Source organism: Scyliorhinus canicula, chromosome 15 (genome assembly GCF_902713615.1).
Source record: "Scyliorhinus canicula chromosome 15, sScyCan1.1, whole genome shotgun sequence".
Taxonomy (NCBI): Eukaryota; Metazoa; Chordata; class Chondrichthyes; order Carcharhiniformes; family Scyliorhinidae; genus Scyliorhinus; species Scyliorhinus canicula.
Window position 1 is genome coordinate 90,853,495 of NC_052160.1, and position 14,951 is coordinate 90,868,445.

The 14,951-nt window shown below is 41.7% G+C and overlaps 1 protein-coding gene across 3 annotated transcripts in view; it reads left to right on the plus strand.

Annotated features, from left to right (window-relative positions):
• nras (NRAS proto-oncogene, GTPase) overlaps positions 1-14,951 on the plus strand; it is a 72,681-nt gene that overhangs the window by 18,082 nt on the left and 39,648 nt on the right. For all 3 annotated transcript variants that reach the window (XM_038819287.1, XM_038819285.1, XM_038819286.1), the window contains exons 2-4: positions 5,738-5,872; positions 9,229-9,407; positions 12,846-13,005. In XM_038819287.1, the coding sequence (XP_038675215.1) occupies positions 5,762-5,872; positions 9,229-9,407; positions 12,846-13,005 (450 nt within the window). In that variant the 5' untranslated portion in view covers positions 5,738-5,761. The remainder of the gene's footprint in view (positions 1-5,737; positions 5,873-9,228; positions 9,408-12,845; positions 13,006-14,951) is intronic.

Sequence of the window (14,951 nt, forward strand, 5' to 3'; positions counted from 1 at the left end):
TTTGTATGGCTGCTATGGAGTAACTCGCACGCCCTCACTAAATATTTGATTTGGCTGACCCGCATGATTAATTTGGCAGATTTATCTGAATGACTGGTGTCTTTATCCCTCCTCCTCTTTGCTTCATCAGTTTCCTGTGGTGTACATAGGATGTAGATAAAAGGATTACCTACTTGCTTTGCAAGGTTGTATTTACCCTTCTGAAAAGTTTCCTCTGCACATTATGCTTGTCATTCTGCAATCACAGTTCTTGCAGATGTATTTGTCAGGAAATTTATAGGGATAAAATGAACTTAATGCTTCAGGATAGGGGTACCCCATGAAATTGCTGGGAGTGGGAACTGGTCACATGGAGGATCCTTGTGTGGTTGTAATGTGAAAAAGGGATGTTGTCCTTTTTAATATGATTTTCTTTCTGTGGTGGGTGATTGATTTTCCTAATTGAAATAGGAAGGGGGATTGGTGTGCTGCTGAGAGCATGCCACTGACTTACTGCAAGTCATTGTCTGTCAATGCCACTTGAGCTGATGTTGTGTCCAAGATGCTGCTTGTGTACTCTGCTGGAAAAGACAATCAAGAGTTGAAGTCTGACAGTCCTGTTTTTAAAGCTTTATATTAAAGAAATTCATTTAGCTTTGGTGAATAGATTGCCGAAACTCACTTGTGCTCACATATGAAGAACAGCCAGGTGGATAATTATAAGAGAGAAAGTGACAAACCTGTGGAGCTGTACATTTGCATTAGTTAGGACCGGAGGAGAGAAAAATAAGGCAGGAAATGCTGCTGATCTAATCTGTCCTAATTTTTTGACTTCGAGTGATAGATTTTATTTGATACATTGATATCACTGAAATTTTGCTACTTTGTCTCAACAGGAATTGTTGTCGGGGAGAGAAAGAAAATTCCTGAGATCTTGTTATCAGAAATGATTGTAGAAAAGAGGGAACATTCTGCAAAAGATAATTCAAAAATATATGTTAGAAAGCGAACACGGATATAAATAAGCGATAATTAGATGCATTTTGTTGCTAAGTCGCCTTACATTTTAAGCCAATTTACTTACAGTAAGATACACATTACATGGTTTTCCATGTTTGACATGTTTTAATAGGGGTGGGGACTGCAGGGAGCAATGCAGGAGTAAGTTATCTGCTTTGAGTTAATGGTCATAAGTGTGCAATCTTAAATTGCATAACCTCATTCCCCATATAGTCAGGGACGAGTGTAGTTCATGCTTTGCTTCGGCCCTTGTGGTCTACCACAAGTGGAGGTGAACGTTTGGGTTACTGTTCACACGTTTCTCATTTGATTATCAGTGCTTTTTGTAAACATGGAAGTGGATGTAGACAGAATAAATGTTTCCGGGAAGCTTTCCATTATTAGTTGTATAGTTTAGAGTTTATGCCTGTTTCTGCCATAGTTTAATTGACTTCAGTTGACAGAGATTGGATTTGGATTTAGGGACACATGGTTTTTAATGGCCATTCGCTGAACAGCAATCATGCTCTGGGAAATCAGACTGGTTGATGGAACATCTAATCTGCCTACAGTATATTCCTGTTTTATTTCCTTTTTTAAATTAAAATAAAAGATCATGTGCTGGTTTACATACTGATGTTAACTATGAAGTTATTTTTTGGCATTAAGAGAAACCTGCATCAATGATGGGTCAGTTTATTCAGGAGAATTTCATTGGAGTTGAGTGCAAGAGGAGGATAGGCTATCTTTACTGAGTGAATCACATTTATGATGCCTAAATAGAGGAGATGTACAACCATCTGTTATAGTGGCATTTTCTTATTTGGCGCTGTGCTGCTCAAGTATTCCGAATTGGATCCAGGCGGATGGCTCTTTGCTGTTCTAAATGAACACGTTTGTATTTTTGACACATTAGATCTTTCCTTTTTAAAATCCAGCAATCGAGACATTTTCTCTTGAGTACTCTGTATCTGATCTGTGCAGAAAACCATATTAGTGTTGTTCAATTTAAGCTGAAGAACTTGGGTATGGGCATTGAATGTTAATGGATCTACTGTTTTTGGTTCTCTTTTAGTTACAGTTGTGCCATCCATCTCAAAAATGGATGGTTTTCTGGCTGCTCTGTGCATTTGACGGATGATTGAAACCTCAAAAGTAAATCATAAGGCAGTAATTCAATTGCGAGGTTCAGGTGATCTCAAAATCACAATGGATACATAATCGTGTATTCTTAAGTCATCTACCTTCTGTTGGGTGGCAGTGGTTAACACTGCTGCCTCACAACGCCAGAGACCTGTGTTCAATTCCGACCTCGGGTGACTGTCATTGTGGAGAATGCACTTTCTCCCCATATCTACGTGGGTTTCTTCCTGGGTGTTCCGGTTTCCTCCCACAATCTGAAGATGTACAGATTAATGAGCATTAAAAGCCTCATCTGATGACTAATTTTTTATGACCAAAATGAGGGTTGAATAATTGTAGCACAGTCTTTAACAACAAATCTTTTGTCACATGTTCACACCATCATAGATTTACTGTCATATTCCATGCATCATTATTTTGAAAACAAAGTGACAGACTACATAGAGTTCCTACAGTGCAGGAGGCCATTCGGCCCATCGAGCCTGTACTGAGCCTCCACACCTGACCTGGGCTTCTCCCTATCCCCATAACCCTGCCCAGTGCTGGATTGGTCATGCTAAATTGTCCCTTAGTGTCCAAAAAGGTTAGCTGGGGTTCAAGAACGTCAGAACATAAGAACTAGGAACAGGAGTAGGCCATCTGGCCCCTTGAGCCTGCTCCACCATTCAACAAGATCATGGCTAATCTTTTTGTGGACTTCGCTCCCTCTCACCATAACCCTTAATTCCTTTACTGATCAAAAATCTATCTCTGTCTTAAAAACATTCAACGAGGTAGCTGCAACTTTTCACTGGACAGGGTTATGGGGATAGGGAAGAGCCTAAGTCAGGTGCGGAGGGCTCGATGGACCGAGTGGCCTCCTGCACTGCAGGAATTCTATGCAGTCTGCCATTTTATTTTCAAAATAATGATGGAATATGACAGTAAATCTATGATGGCGTGAACTTGTGATAAAAGATTTGTTAAAGACTGCAACTATTGAATTCCTCAATCCTCATTTTGGCCATTCAGAATGTGTCACCAGGGGCAACATGGTGGCACAGCGGTTACACTGCTGTCTCACGGCACCAAGGTCCCAGTTTCAATCCCGGCTCTGGGTCACTGTCCGTGTGGAGTTTGCAAATTCTCCCCGCGTTTGTGTGGGGTTTCACCCCCAAACCCTAAAGGTTAGGTGGATTGACCACGCTAAATTGCCCTTAATTAGAAAAATGAATTGGGTACTCTAAATGTTTAAAACAATATGTCACCAGATGAGGTTTTCAAATGTTCATTAATCTGGGATGCTCCATATTTGTTTTGAGCACGGTATTCCTGGCCAATTTCAACCCATTTTCCTTTCTCCCTACCCCCACCATGATGCCACTGTATTAATACTCCATAGGCCTAGGCTGATGCTCTGGGAAAAAGGGTTATATCTCACCATGGCAGCTGGTGGACTTGAAATTCAATTAAGAAATCTGGAATATTACATTAGTCTCCATAATGGTGACCAGTATTGAAACTCATCGATTGTTGTAAAAACTCATCTAGTTCACTTGATGTCCTTTAGGGAAGGAAATCTGCTATTTTTGACCTGGTCTGGCCTACATGTGACTCCACGCTAATATTATTGTCTCTTAACTGTCCTCTGAAATGCCCGAGCAAGCCGTTCAGTTCAAGGGCAATTAGAGATGGGGAAAAAATGCTGGCTTCACCAGCAACACCCATATCCCATGAAAGAAAGACATTTAAAAATCCCCAGAAGCCACTGCTATTGGTTTTGGTCTGATAACCACACTATTTAACTTGGAAGTTACTGACCTCTGTTAAATAAATTAAACTTTGACTTTTATTTTTAACAAAAAATTTTGTGTTTTGTATTTATTGTACTAAGCGCTGACGCACATATACAGTACCCCAGATAGCCTCTAAATGCATAAAACGCGAAATGAAAAACACACTGTTGGACTTTCTGCGCTGTCAGTTTTTCTGTTCAATGCTGTGTTGCCAAAGGCAGTGTTTGAAGAAACCCATTTGCTTTTTGCATCGAACAAGTTTTGCTTTTATCAGAAATAATTCTCATGCTAAATGAGACTATATTTTCTAGTCTATGTTGTCAGTGAGAGGTGGGTGTGCTACTGTGGTAAATATAATATGAAAGTGCAAAATTAATGTGTTAATGTTGAGAGAAACTTGTGTGTACTCAAACAAGGAACATGGTAAGTTAGCATGCGGATACAGCAAGCAATTAGGAAGGCAAATGGCTTGTTGGCCTTTATTGCAAAGGGAATAGAATACAAGAATAAATAAGTCTTGCTATAATTGTATAGGGCTTTGCTAAGGCCATGTTTGAAGTGTTGTGTGCAGTTATGGCAACCATATCCAAGAAAGGGTATTCTCTGCTTTGGAGGCAGTACAGCGAAGGTCAGTTCCTGGGATGCGAGGGTTGTTCAATGCGTGAGGTTAAGTAAATTGTTTTGTAGTGACCATTTTGAGATGCCAGTGAGCGTTTAATTGTATTAAAACACCTCAAGAGTACAGCATGATCTATGATCATGGACTTTGATGGCCAGTTTGAAATGTTTGTAATGCTCTTTCAAATATTTTGAGTGAAGTATATTTTTTCAAAAAAATTGAGTCTATACACTTGTGAATAAGTTTAGAATAAGAGGGGATCTCATGAAAACGTACAAGATCTTTAAGGGGCATGACAGGGTAAACACTGATATTGTCTTCCATGGCTGGGGAATCTAGAACAGGCACAGTCTCAGGATAAGAGTTTGACTGAGCTGTGACATTTCTTCATTTGGAGTGTTGTGATTCTTTGGAATTCTCTACTCCAGAAGATTGTAAATGCTTCATCGCTGAGTATATTTAAGGCTAAGTTAGACCGTGTTTTTGTATTTCACTTTTAGTATCAGAAAATGAAGTTATATGGGGGATCAGCCATGATTGTTTTGGATGGTGGAGTAGTCTTGAGGGGTCACATGGTCTAATCCTGTTTCTTATATTTTTGTTCTGAAGCTGTCTGTTATTAATTTTCTCTATTATTTGTGAGACTATACATTAAGATGTGACAATGACATTAAAGACTTTATTTTAAAGGAACTTGTTTCAGAAGTTTAATTTTCATTATACCTGTTTGACTTTGCATGACAAATTATACTACTGATGGATTGAAATAAACCAGGTTGTGTCCAAGGAACTATTGGTCCATCTCAGTCTTTCCTCGTCTAATATTTTTTAAAAATGACACAATCTGCTTCGTGGCTTAGAAATCGTAATTGGCTGACTTTGTTAAGTATAATTGCATTTGACTATATCATTGTGTTACAAGAAAAAAATACTGCTCAAATCATTATAGCTCTTGAGTTCAGTTTTAATCACCTCAAATTTCTCTCAGCAGCATCACCCGTGTTAACAGGGCTGTCAACATAAAAAATAGAATATAGCTCAAGATGTTCACCAGACACCCCCTCAGTTTGGAGAAGCAACAATTTATAATTGCTCTGCTGTGTTTGCCATAGTGCCATGTCATAGGCCTTGTTGAAAAAATTGACAAATCCACCCTTTCAGTTTGCTGAAACTTTACTACTGATAACTCTGCCTAATATAATTATTACTTTTCAATTTTCAGATTGACTGCTGAGGGAAGCAGGAAATGACGGAATACAAACTGGTAGTGGTAGGAGCTGGTGGTGTGGGAAAGAGTGCCTTAACTATCCAGTTGATTCAGAACCACTTTGTGGATGAATACGATCCAACAATTGAGGTAAGTGGGCTCAATCCTGCAAGAATGTCAGCTATGCTTAAAGTAATTTGGGCAGTTTGTAAGTGATGCTGTATTATATGTGTTGGTCAAAAATTCTAGTTTTTCAATTCTTTTAAAAGCAATTTGCTCTTTTTCAATACACCAGTATTCTTTCTATTACTGATACCAAAAACTTCCAGTTATGGGCGGCACGGTAGCACAGTGGGTAGTGCTGTTGCTTTACAGCTCCAGGTTCGATTCCTGGTTTGGGTCGCTGTCTGTGTGGAGTCTGCACGTTCTCCCAGTGTCTGCGTGGGTTTCTTCTGAGTGCTCCGGTTTCCTCCCGCAAGTCCCGAAAGACATGCTGTTAAGTAATTTGGACTTTCTGAATTCTCCCTCTGTGTACCCGAGCAGACGTCGGAATGTGGCGACTAGGGGCTTTTCATAGTAACTTCATTGCAGTGTTAAAGTAAGCCTACTTATGAAAATAAAGATGATTATTATTCCAACTGTGAGCACTTTTCAATCCTGTTATAACCACCTTGCTTTTGCATTCAATCTCTTACCCAAGATCTTATTTTGTCATTTTTATTTTTCTCATATTAACAAACTTTGCCTCCGTCAGAAGGTTGTGGAGTTGAATCAAACTCCAGAGACCTCAGCACAAAAATCAAGACTGTAGCTTCTACAGTACGGAGGTAGTGCTGCACTTTCAACGGGGTTACTTCTCAGTTGGGACGCTAAGTTCTATCTCTCAAATGAATGTGAAAGATCCCATGGCACTATTATTTTGAAGAGGTGCATGAAATTCTTCCTGGGTGCCCTGACCAATATTTATATTCCAATAACCTCACTACAACAAATTACCTTGTTATTATTCCATTGCTGTTTTGGGAGGTTTGCTGTGTGCCCAACAATTTCCATGTTTCCCTACATTGCAACAGTGACTAACTGTACTTCAAAAACACTCTATGCTATCTGTCACTATTGTGATGTAGGCAACACAACTGTCAAAATGTGCGTGCAAAAGGCCCCACAAATAGCAGTATGACAACTCCCATGCTCCTCTTTGAATAGTGTTGTGGAATTAATGCCCACCTGAGTGGAAAGACACTGCCTTGGTTTCGCAAATTATCTGTACAACAGCATCTCTGCCACTGTAGTGCTTTCCTGAGGAGTGCCAGCCTAAGTTTTGTGTCTGTGATGGAGGGAACGCGGAGAAACTAGAACCAGAGGGTACAGTCTCAGACTGAAGGGACAATACTTTAAAACCGAGATGAGGAGGAACTTCTTCAGCCAGAGGGTGATGAATCTGTTGAACTCTTTGCCGCAGAAGGCTGTGGAGGTCAAGTTACTGAGTGTCGTTAAGACAGACATGAAATGAAAATCGCTTATTGTCACGAGTAGGCTTCAATTAAGTTACTGTGAAAAGCCCCTAGCCGCCATATTCCGGCGCCTGTCCGGGGAGGCTGGTACGGGAATTGAACCGTGCTGCTGGCCTGCTTGGTCTGCTTTAAAAGCCAGCGATTTAGCCGAGTGAGCTAAACCAGCACCTAACATAGATAGCTTCTTGATTAATGTGGGCATCAGAGGTTATGGGGAGAAGGCAGGAGAATGGGGATGAGGAACGTAGTCACGATTGAATGGCGCACCAGACTCGGTGGTCCAAATTACCTAATTCTGCTCCTACTACTTATGAAGTGGGATTTGAAATCTACTTTCTGACTTGGGTGAGCAGTCTAACCATTGAATCACAGCTGAAACCGTTGCTGCTATGGCTATTAATCTTCACATATATATATATATCCCATTCACAATGTTCCCCAGTCTATATTTTCGATATTAATTTTATTAAATTTTTTGAATAAATTATAAGTATGGCCTGTCTTTTGCAAATCCACTGACTATTCCTGATTAATCCAGGCATTTTCCTGTTTATGACTTGAGTCTGATTGGTTTGTCATTTCCTGATTCTTCACTTTCTGATTCTGAACAGATCTGTGACATTCACCATCTGTGTTTGGTTAAAACCTGGAACATGTAACATTTCCCAATTTTTTCTTTCAAATTTAGAGTTCCCAATTATTTTTTTCCAATTAAGGGGCAATACCTAACCTACACATCTTTTGGGTTGTGGGGGTGAAACCCACGCAGACACAGGGAGAATGTGCAAACTCCACACGGACAGTGACCCAGGGCCGGGATTCAAACCCGGGTTCTCAGCGCCGTAGGTTGTAGTGTTGACCACTGTGCCACGTGCCGCCCTACTTTTCCCAATTCTGATGGAAGGTCATTGTGCTGGAAGCATTAACTGTGTTTCTGTTTCCACAAATGCTGCCTGACCTGACGATTCACAACATTTTCTGTTTTTATGATTGAACATGAGTCTGCTGTTTTATGTCTGCCATTTTTTGCTGTAAAATTCATGTGAGCTAGATCCTCTTTAATTTGGCTATTTCCATCCAATATTATCTTTCACTTGACTGTGCAAAGAGCCTTGAGATTGTTGGCCATTAAATGTTCTCTTATCTTCCAGTAGTTTACTTGATCCAGTTCATTGTCTAGTGCTGCATATATCCTTGTTGGACATTTAAGAAATGGTTTCGAAAAGAGTCCACAATGCTTCCATGGATCAATGAGAACACGTCAAATTTCCGTGAAATGCCACAAAAAGAGTATTCCTGCAGCTACAACATTTTGCACTGATTCAAAAATTACCGCGAATATTACTGGGAAAGTTCACCCACTGTTGTTTTATTACAAAGTTACATAGAAATACACTGCAGAAAGAGACCATTCGGCCCATCGAGTCTGCACCGACCCTACTTAAGCCCTTACTTCCTCCCTATCCCTGTAACCCAATAACCCCTTCTAAACTTTTTTGGTCACTAAGGACAATTTAACATGGACAAGCCACCTAACCCACACGTCTTTGGACTGTAGGAGGAAACCTCAGCACCCGGAGGAAACCCACGCAGACATGGGGAGAACATGCAGACTCCACACAGACAGTGACCCAGCGGGGAATCGAACCTGGGACCCTGGCACCGTGAAGCCGCAGTGCTATCCGCTTGTGCTACCGTGCTGCCCATAGATTATTGATGGACTATCCCCAATAAAACCATTGGGGGGTTTTTTGTACTCTTTGTTTGTTTGCCTTCACTGTATCATTCTACCCTTTCAGCGTGCTTCCACATTCAGTTATCTGTGCTAACTACTCTCCATCACACGTTCAAAAATACAACATTGGAACACACAGGCAGTGTTAGATATATACATTTTGGTTCTCAAATTATATAAGTTTCATTTTTATTGTCAATTCGACTTCAAATAAATGTAATTCTTGAACGTAACTTTTGTTCTCTTTCTCCTCTCAGGATTCCTATAGGAAGCAGGTAGTGATTGATGGTGAAACATGTTTATTAGACATTCTGGACACAGCAGGTCAAGAAGAGTATAGTGCAATGAGGGATCAGTACATGAGGACAGGAGAGGGTTTCCTCTGTGTATTTGCCATAAACAATAATAAATCATTTGCTGATGTTCACTTGTACAGGTGGGTGCAGATTCACTTTTTCCATTTCTTTATTTTTGTTCCTTTCTAAGATATTGCTAGCCATGGGCATGTGAATTTGCTTCAGTTTTAAATTACTGCTAACTTAAGGACCCATCAAATTCCGAAAAAACCTGCCTTTATGAAGCATTGATTCTTTGAATGATGTGAGTTGTAATATGTTGGAGGTATGAACATTTTCGATAAGCTAGTTAGGCTAAAGGAAATTGAAAGCCTAATTTGATACATTCTAAGATCGAGATAGGAGTTTTATTATTAGTGCATTAAAGATGGATACAAACAGGCTGCTTGAGGGATTTGGAATAAAGGTTCTTCGATTATATTTGAGATTTAGAATTGAGAACAAGATAAACTTATACATGGTGTTGTGAAGCAGTGGAATTCACTTCCATGGCTAGTGGTTGAGGCAGACCCTCAGACAGCATTCAAGGCACAATTAGCCAGGTGGATGAAGGATAAATGGAGGGTTGATTAATATAATGAATATTTGGCTGCATAGAATCCCTACCGTGCAGAAGGAGGCCATTAGGCCGGTTGGGTCTGCACTGACCTTCTGAAAGAGCACTCCCCTGCTCTATTCCATAACTCTGTGCATTGATCGTGGAAAATCCACCTAACCTGCACAGCTTTGGACAATGGGAGGAAACTAGAGCACCCAGAGGAAATCCACGCAGACGCGGGGAGAACGTGCAAACTCCACACAAGCTGTCACCCCGAGCTGGCACAGGACAGTGAACAGCATTTTCTGTGTTCTAGTTTGTGTATGGAGTCAATCTGAGTAAAAATAAGTGCTCGGGTATTTTTGACCTCGTGCCTTTTCTACCGCCAGACCATGCACATTTTTCTTTAGGCGAGAGGACAAGGGTAGTCTACCACTAGCGATCAACTTGGATAATTCACTTAAATAAAATCAGTAAATACTGGATAAACTAAGGTCTGTGGAAAGAGAAACAGTGTTAATATTTCAAGTCCATATGACTCTTCTACAAAACTGAAGAGGGGCAGAATGTAATTAATTATATAGTTGGCGAGGGGAGTGAAGGAGGTGGGGCAGAATAGAAGGTCAGTGATAGGTTGGAGCTAAGGAGAAATTTACAAAGGTGTCATGGGCATGAGGCAATGGGGTGTGTGTGTGTGCGTGTGTGCGTGCGTGCGTGTGTGTGTGTGGTGGCTGAGGCCGACCTTTTGAATGTGGAGGCTGGTGAGGTGAAAACTGCTTTGTTGTGTGTATTCCGCCCCACCTCCCCCAACCCCACGCCAACTATATAATTCATAGATCCATTACATTCTATCCCTCATTCCTGTAGAAGAGCCATATGGACTTGAAATGTTAAACCAACTAGGTTTAGTCAACGTTTTCTTTTTTTATTTCTGATTCCTAGCATCTGCAATATTTTGCAGTTAGATAATTCACTTGTTCTGAGAAAGGCAATACCTTGGGATTTCACCACAGTCACTTGAACCCAGTGAAACATGTAATGTGGTGCTGACTGTGCCAGGCCTACTGTTTGTATCTCATTAAAAGCATCTTATGATATGTTTGTGGAGTTGCACCTCAATTGTAGACGCGAATGTTACTGCAACTCAGTCCGTAGAGGAAAAGAGTCTGATTGATTGAATTTCGTTAACACATTCCTCCTTCCCCACCATCTCTGATATCCTCAAACCTGACCCTTTATTTTTGTAACTCCTTTCACTTAGTCCAACTTTGGCATCATGAGCCCCATTTCCTGCAATCTTGATATTTTCCCAACTTCCTCAAACCACTCTGCTTGGCATAGTACACTCTATACTGTTACAGGCACCCTCTTTACAGGCTGTCTTCCCTTAACCATCAGGACTGTTGTTATCACTCCCCGTTTTTTTTTAAACTGACTCTTAAGCCTTCTACCTTCTCAAACCGTTACCTTATGGCTGACCTTTCTCTTTCAAGTTCTCGGTTGTCACTGTCACCAGCTTTGAGTTTATAAAATCATAGAATCCCTACAATGCAGAGGGATGCCATTCAGCCCATCGTGTCTGCACTGGTCCTCTAAGAGCACCCTCCCTGAACCCAATTCCCCACCCTATCCGCATAATCCCACCTAGGAGCAAATTAACATAGTCAATCCACCTAATCTGCACATTTTTGGCCTGTGGGGGGAAACCCATGCAGACGGGGAGAACGTGCAAACCCCACACAGACAGTCACCCGAGGTTAGAATCAAACCAGGGCCTCTGATGCTGTGCGGCAGCAGTGCTAACCACTGTGCCACCGTGCTGCCCATCTCTCTCATCATACTCCAATCGCATAAATCTGGTTTTGATTATGCCCAGAGTACTGGCACGGTCTGAGCAAAGTCACCTTTGTGATTGACTGACTGGCCACATTACACCTGTTGTAGTTTCTTCCCCTATTCTTGTATGGTCACATTGGGTGCTCTTCGCTGCTGCATCCTTCGCTGTCTTTCCCTTGCCTACATTCTGCTGCTTGATATATGCTGTAGAGCCTTTAGCTGTTTTGGTCTAGTGCACTGAAATGTACCTCTCTGCTGCATAGTTTCTCCCCATCTCTTTGATCAAGCTTTTGTTATGCGGTGCCAAGGTCCTGGCTCTGGGTCATTGTGTGGAGTTTGCACATTCTCCCCGTGTTTGTGTGGGTTTCGCCCCCACAACCCAAAGATGTGCAGGCTAGGTAGATTGGCCATGCTAAATTGCCCCTTAATTGGAAAAGATGAATTGGGTACTCTAAATTTTAAAAAAAAGCTTTTGTTGTGTATCCTAATCTAGCCCTTGCTTTATTGTTTTCTTTATGACTGTGCTGCAGCAACCACTTCAGCAAGAACTGCAGGTCTGCTGTGGAAAGTAATATTAACTTGTTTAAATTATTGCATAAAAAGGTCATGTTTTTGGGGAGGAGAAAATAAGCAAAACTTGGCTGCTGTGATTATGTAGTGACTGCACGTGTATTTTTTTTCACTGCTACAATCATTATTCGTGCATGTGCTTGTTGGACTTCCTGGGTGCATGGAATGTGGTAAAGTGTTGGATCAGGTATTTAAATGGATCTCATTCATAGCATGGTATGCATTAGTATGTCTGGGTGTGATTGCACTCGTGCTGCAGAAATTTATTCTGTGGGTACCGTTCCCAGTTTAATGTTTAAGTGTTTTGAAGATGGACATAACTGAGTCAATGATGCAACTGAGTGAAGCACATCATTAAATTATTTGTACTGAGTTGTGTAATCTTATTGGTTTTGTCCTAGTTTATGTTGTCCAGGATTTGAACAATAAGCAGCCAAACTCAATAGTAGATAGAATTCACCATCTGTTGTGGTGGACCAATTGTGTCTTGTGTTTAGCTGAGGGTGAGAATTGTTTGCTGAGGCTTTTAAATTCCTGTGCGTAGTTTCACAACATGAAAATGCTTTTCTTTCAGAGAACAAATTAAACGAGTAAAGGATTCTGAAGATGTCCCCATGGTGTTGGTGGGGAACAAATGTGATTTACCTGCCCGGACAGTGGACACAAAACAAGCACAGGAGCTAGCTAGGAGTTATGGGATACCTTTCATAGAAACCTCAGCAAAAACAAGACAGGTAAGATATATGGGAGAGCGCTAGAAGAACTTCAATGCAAAAATGTTGGTTCTCGGCACAAGGTTCTTAAACAAGTTAGAATTGAAATGATCGGCTCAAATAGAACAAACAAAGAACAAAGAAAAGTACAGCACAGGAACAGGCCCTCCAAGCCCGTACCGACCATGCTGCCCATCTAAACTAAAATCTTCTAGACTTCCTGGGTCCAAATCCTTCTATTCCCATCCTATTCATGTATTTGTCCAGATGCCCCTTAAATGTCACTATCGTCCCTGCTTCCACCACCACCTCCGGCAGCGAGTTCCAGGCACCCACCACCCTCTGTGTATATAAAAAAAAATTTTTTTTAAATACTTGCCTCGTACACCTCCTCTAAACCTTGCCCATCGCACCTTAAACCTGTGCCCCCTAGTAATTGACCCCTCTACCCTGGGGAAAAGCCTCTGACTATCCACTCTGTCTATGCCCCTCATAATTTTGTAGACCTCTATCAGGTTGCCCCTCAACCTCCGTCGTTCCAGTGAGAACAAACCGAGTTTATTCAACCGCTCCTCATAGCTAATGCCCTCCATACCTGGCAACATCCTGGTAAATCTCTTCTGCACCCTCTCTAAAGCCTCCACATCCTTCTGGTAATGTGGCAACCAGAATTGAGCACTATACTCCAAGTGTGGCCTAAGGTTCTATACAGCTGCAACATGACTTGCCAATTCTTATACTCAATGCCCGGCCAATGAAGGCAAGCATGCTGTATGCCTTCTTGACTACGTTCTCCACCTGTGTTGCCCCTTTCAGTGACCTGTGGACCTGTATACCTAGATCTCTCTGACTTTCAATACTCTTGAGGGTTCTACCATTCACTGTATATTCCCTACCTGTATTAGACCTTCCAAATGCAAAATAGTATGCATGAAAGAGCCATTGAGCCCATCAAACCCCTGATGGCTCTTTGTAAAACAGTCCAGGTATTGTCAACGTTATGTTTGCCAGCTAGAATGAAGTGGGCTGAATAGATTAAATCCTGATGGAAGAAGGTGAGACTGGGGAATTAATAATGGAAGCAAGGATATGGTAGTTATTTTGAACCAGTATTTGTACAAAAAACATACTAAAAAGCACTAGAAAATTAATGAGTGTAAAGACTGATCCCCTGTACCTGATGCTCTGCATCCTCTGGTCTTAAAAGAGTTGGCAATAGAAGTGGAATCCCTAGATTCAGGAAAAATCCCAGCAGATTGAAGAAACACATAGAACATAGATGTAACATCTCTTAGTTTTCATGTGAGGATTTCTCCACAATATTTTTGCTGTTTCTCACCATACTATCTGACCACTGGTCCAGTGTTTTCACTCCTAATGATCCAAAGCTGTTGATTGAAAGTTCTGATGTGATTGACATATGTGAACCAGAGACACCATTCTAAACTATCACTGTGTCCTTGAATCATGGTTTCAACCAGAATTCCCACAGAAGTGTAATGCAGAAGCTTTTGGAATTGTTGACTGAGGAGAACCTACCCTTCTTGCCTACTTCTATTTGCCATATACAGAAAGAACTTGGGCTGGATTCTCCGCACCCCGACGCCGGAATTGCGGCCGGCGCCAGGGCGGAGAATCCATTTGCCCGCACGGAATCTGGACAGGCGTCAGTTCCCCGACAGGCCCCGAAAAGCAGCGTACTCTTAGTACGCCACGCCGCCTAGCACCTACCTGGAGTCATTGCTGGAGGCCCTCTCCACCCCCGACCGGCCGAAATCCCGACTCATGGATCTAATGTGGTCCAGCTGGTCGGGAAACAGACTCGGTCTGCGGCCGCCCTGGCCGGGGCTGGGCCGATTAGAACATAGAACATAGAACAGTACAGCACAGAACAGGCCCTTCGGCCCTCAATGTTGTGCCGAGCCATGATCACCCTACTCAAACCCACGTATCCACCCTATACCCGT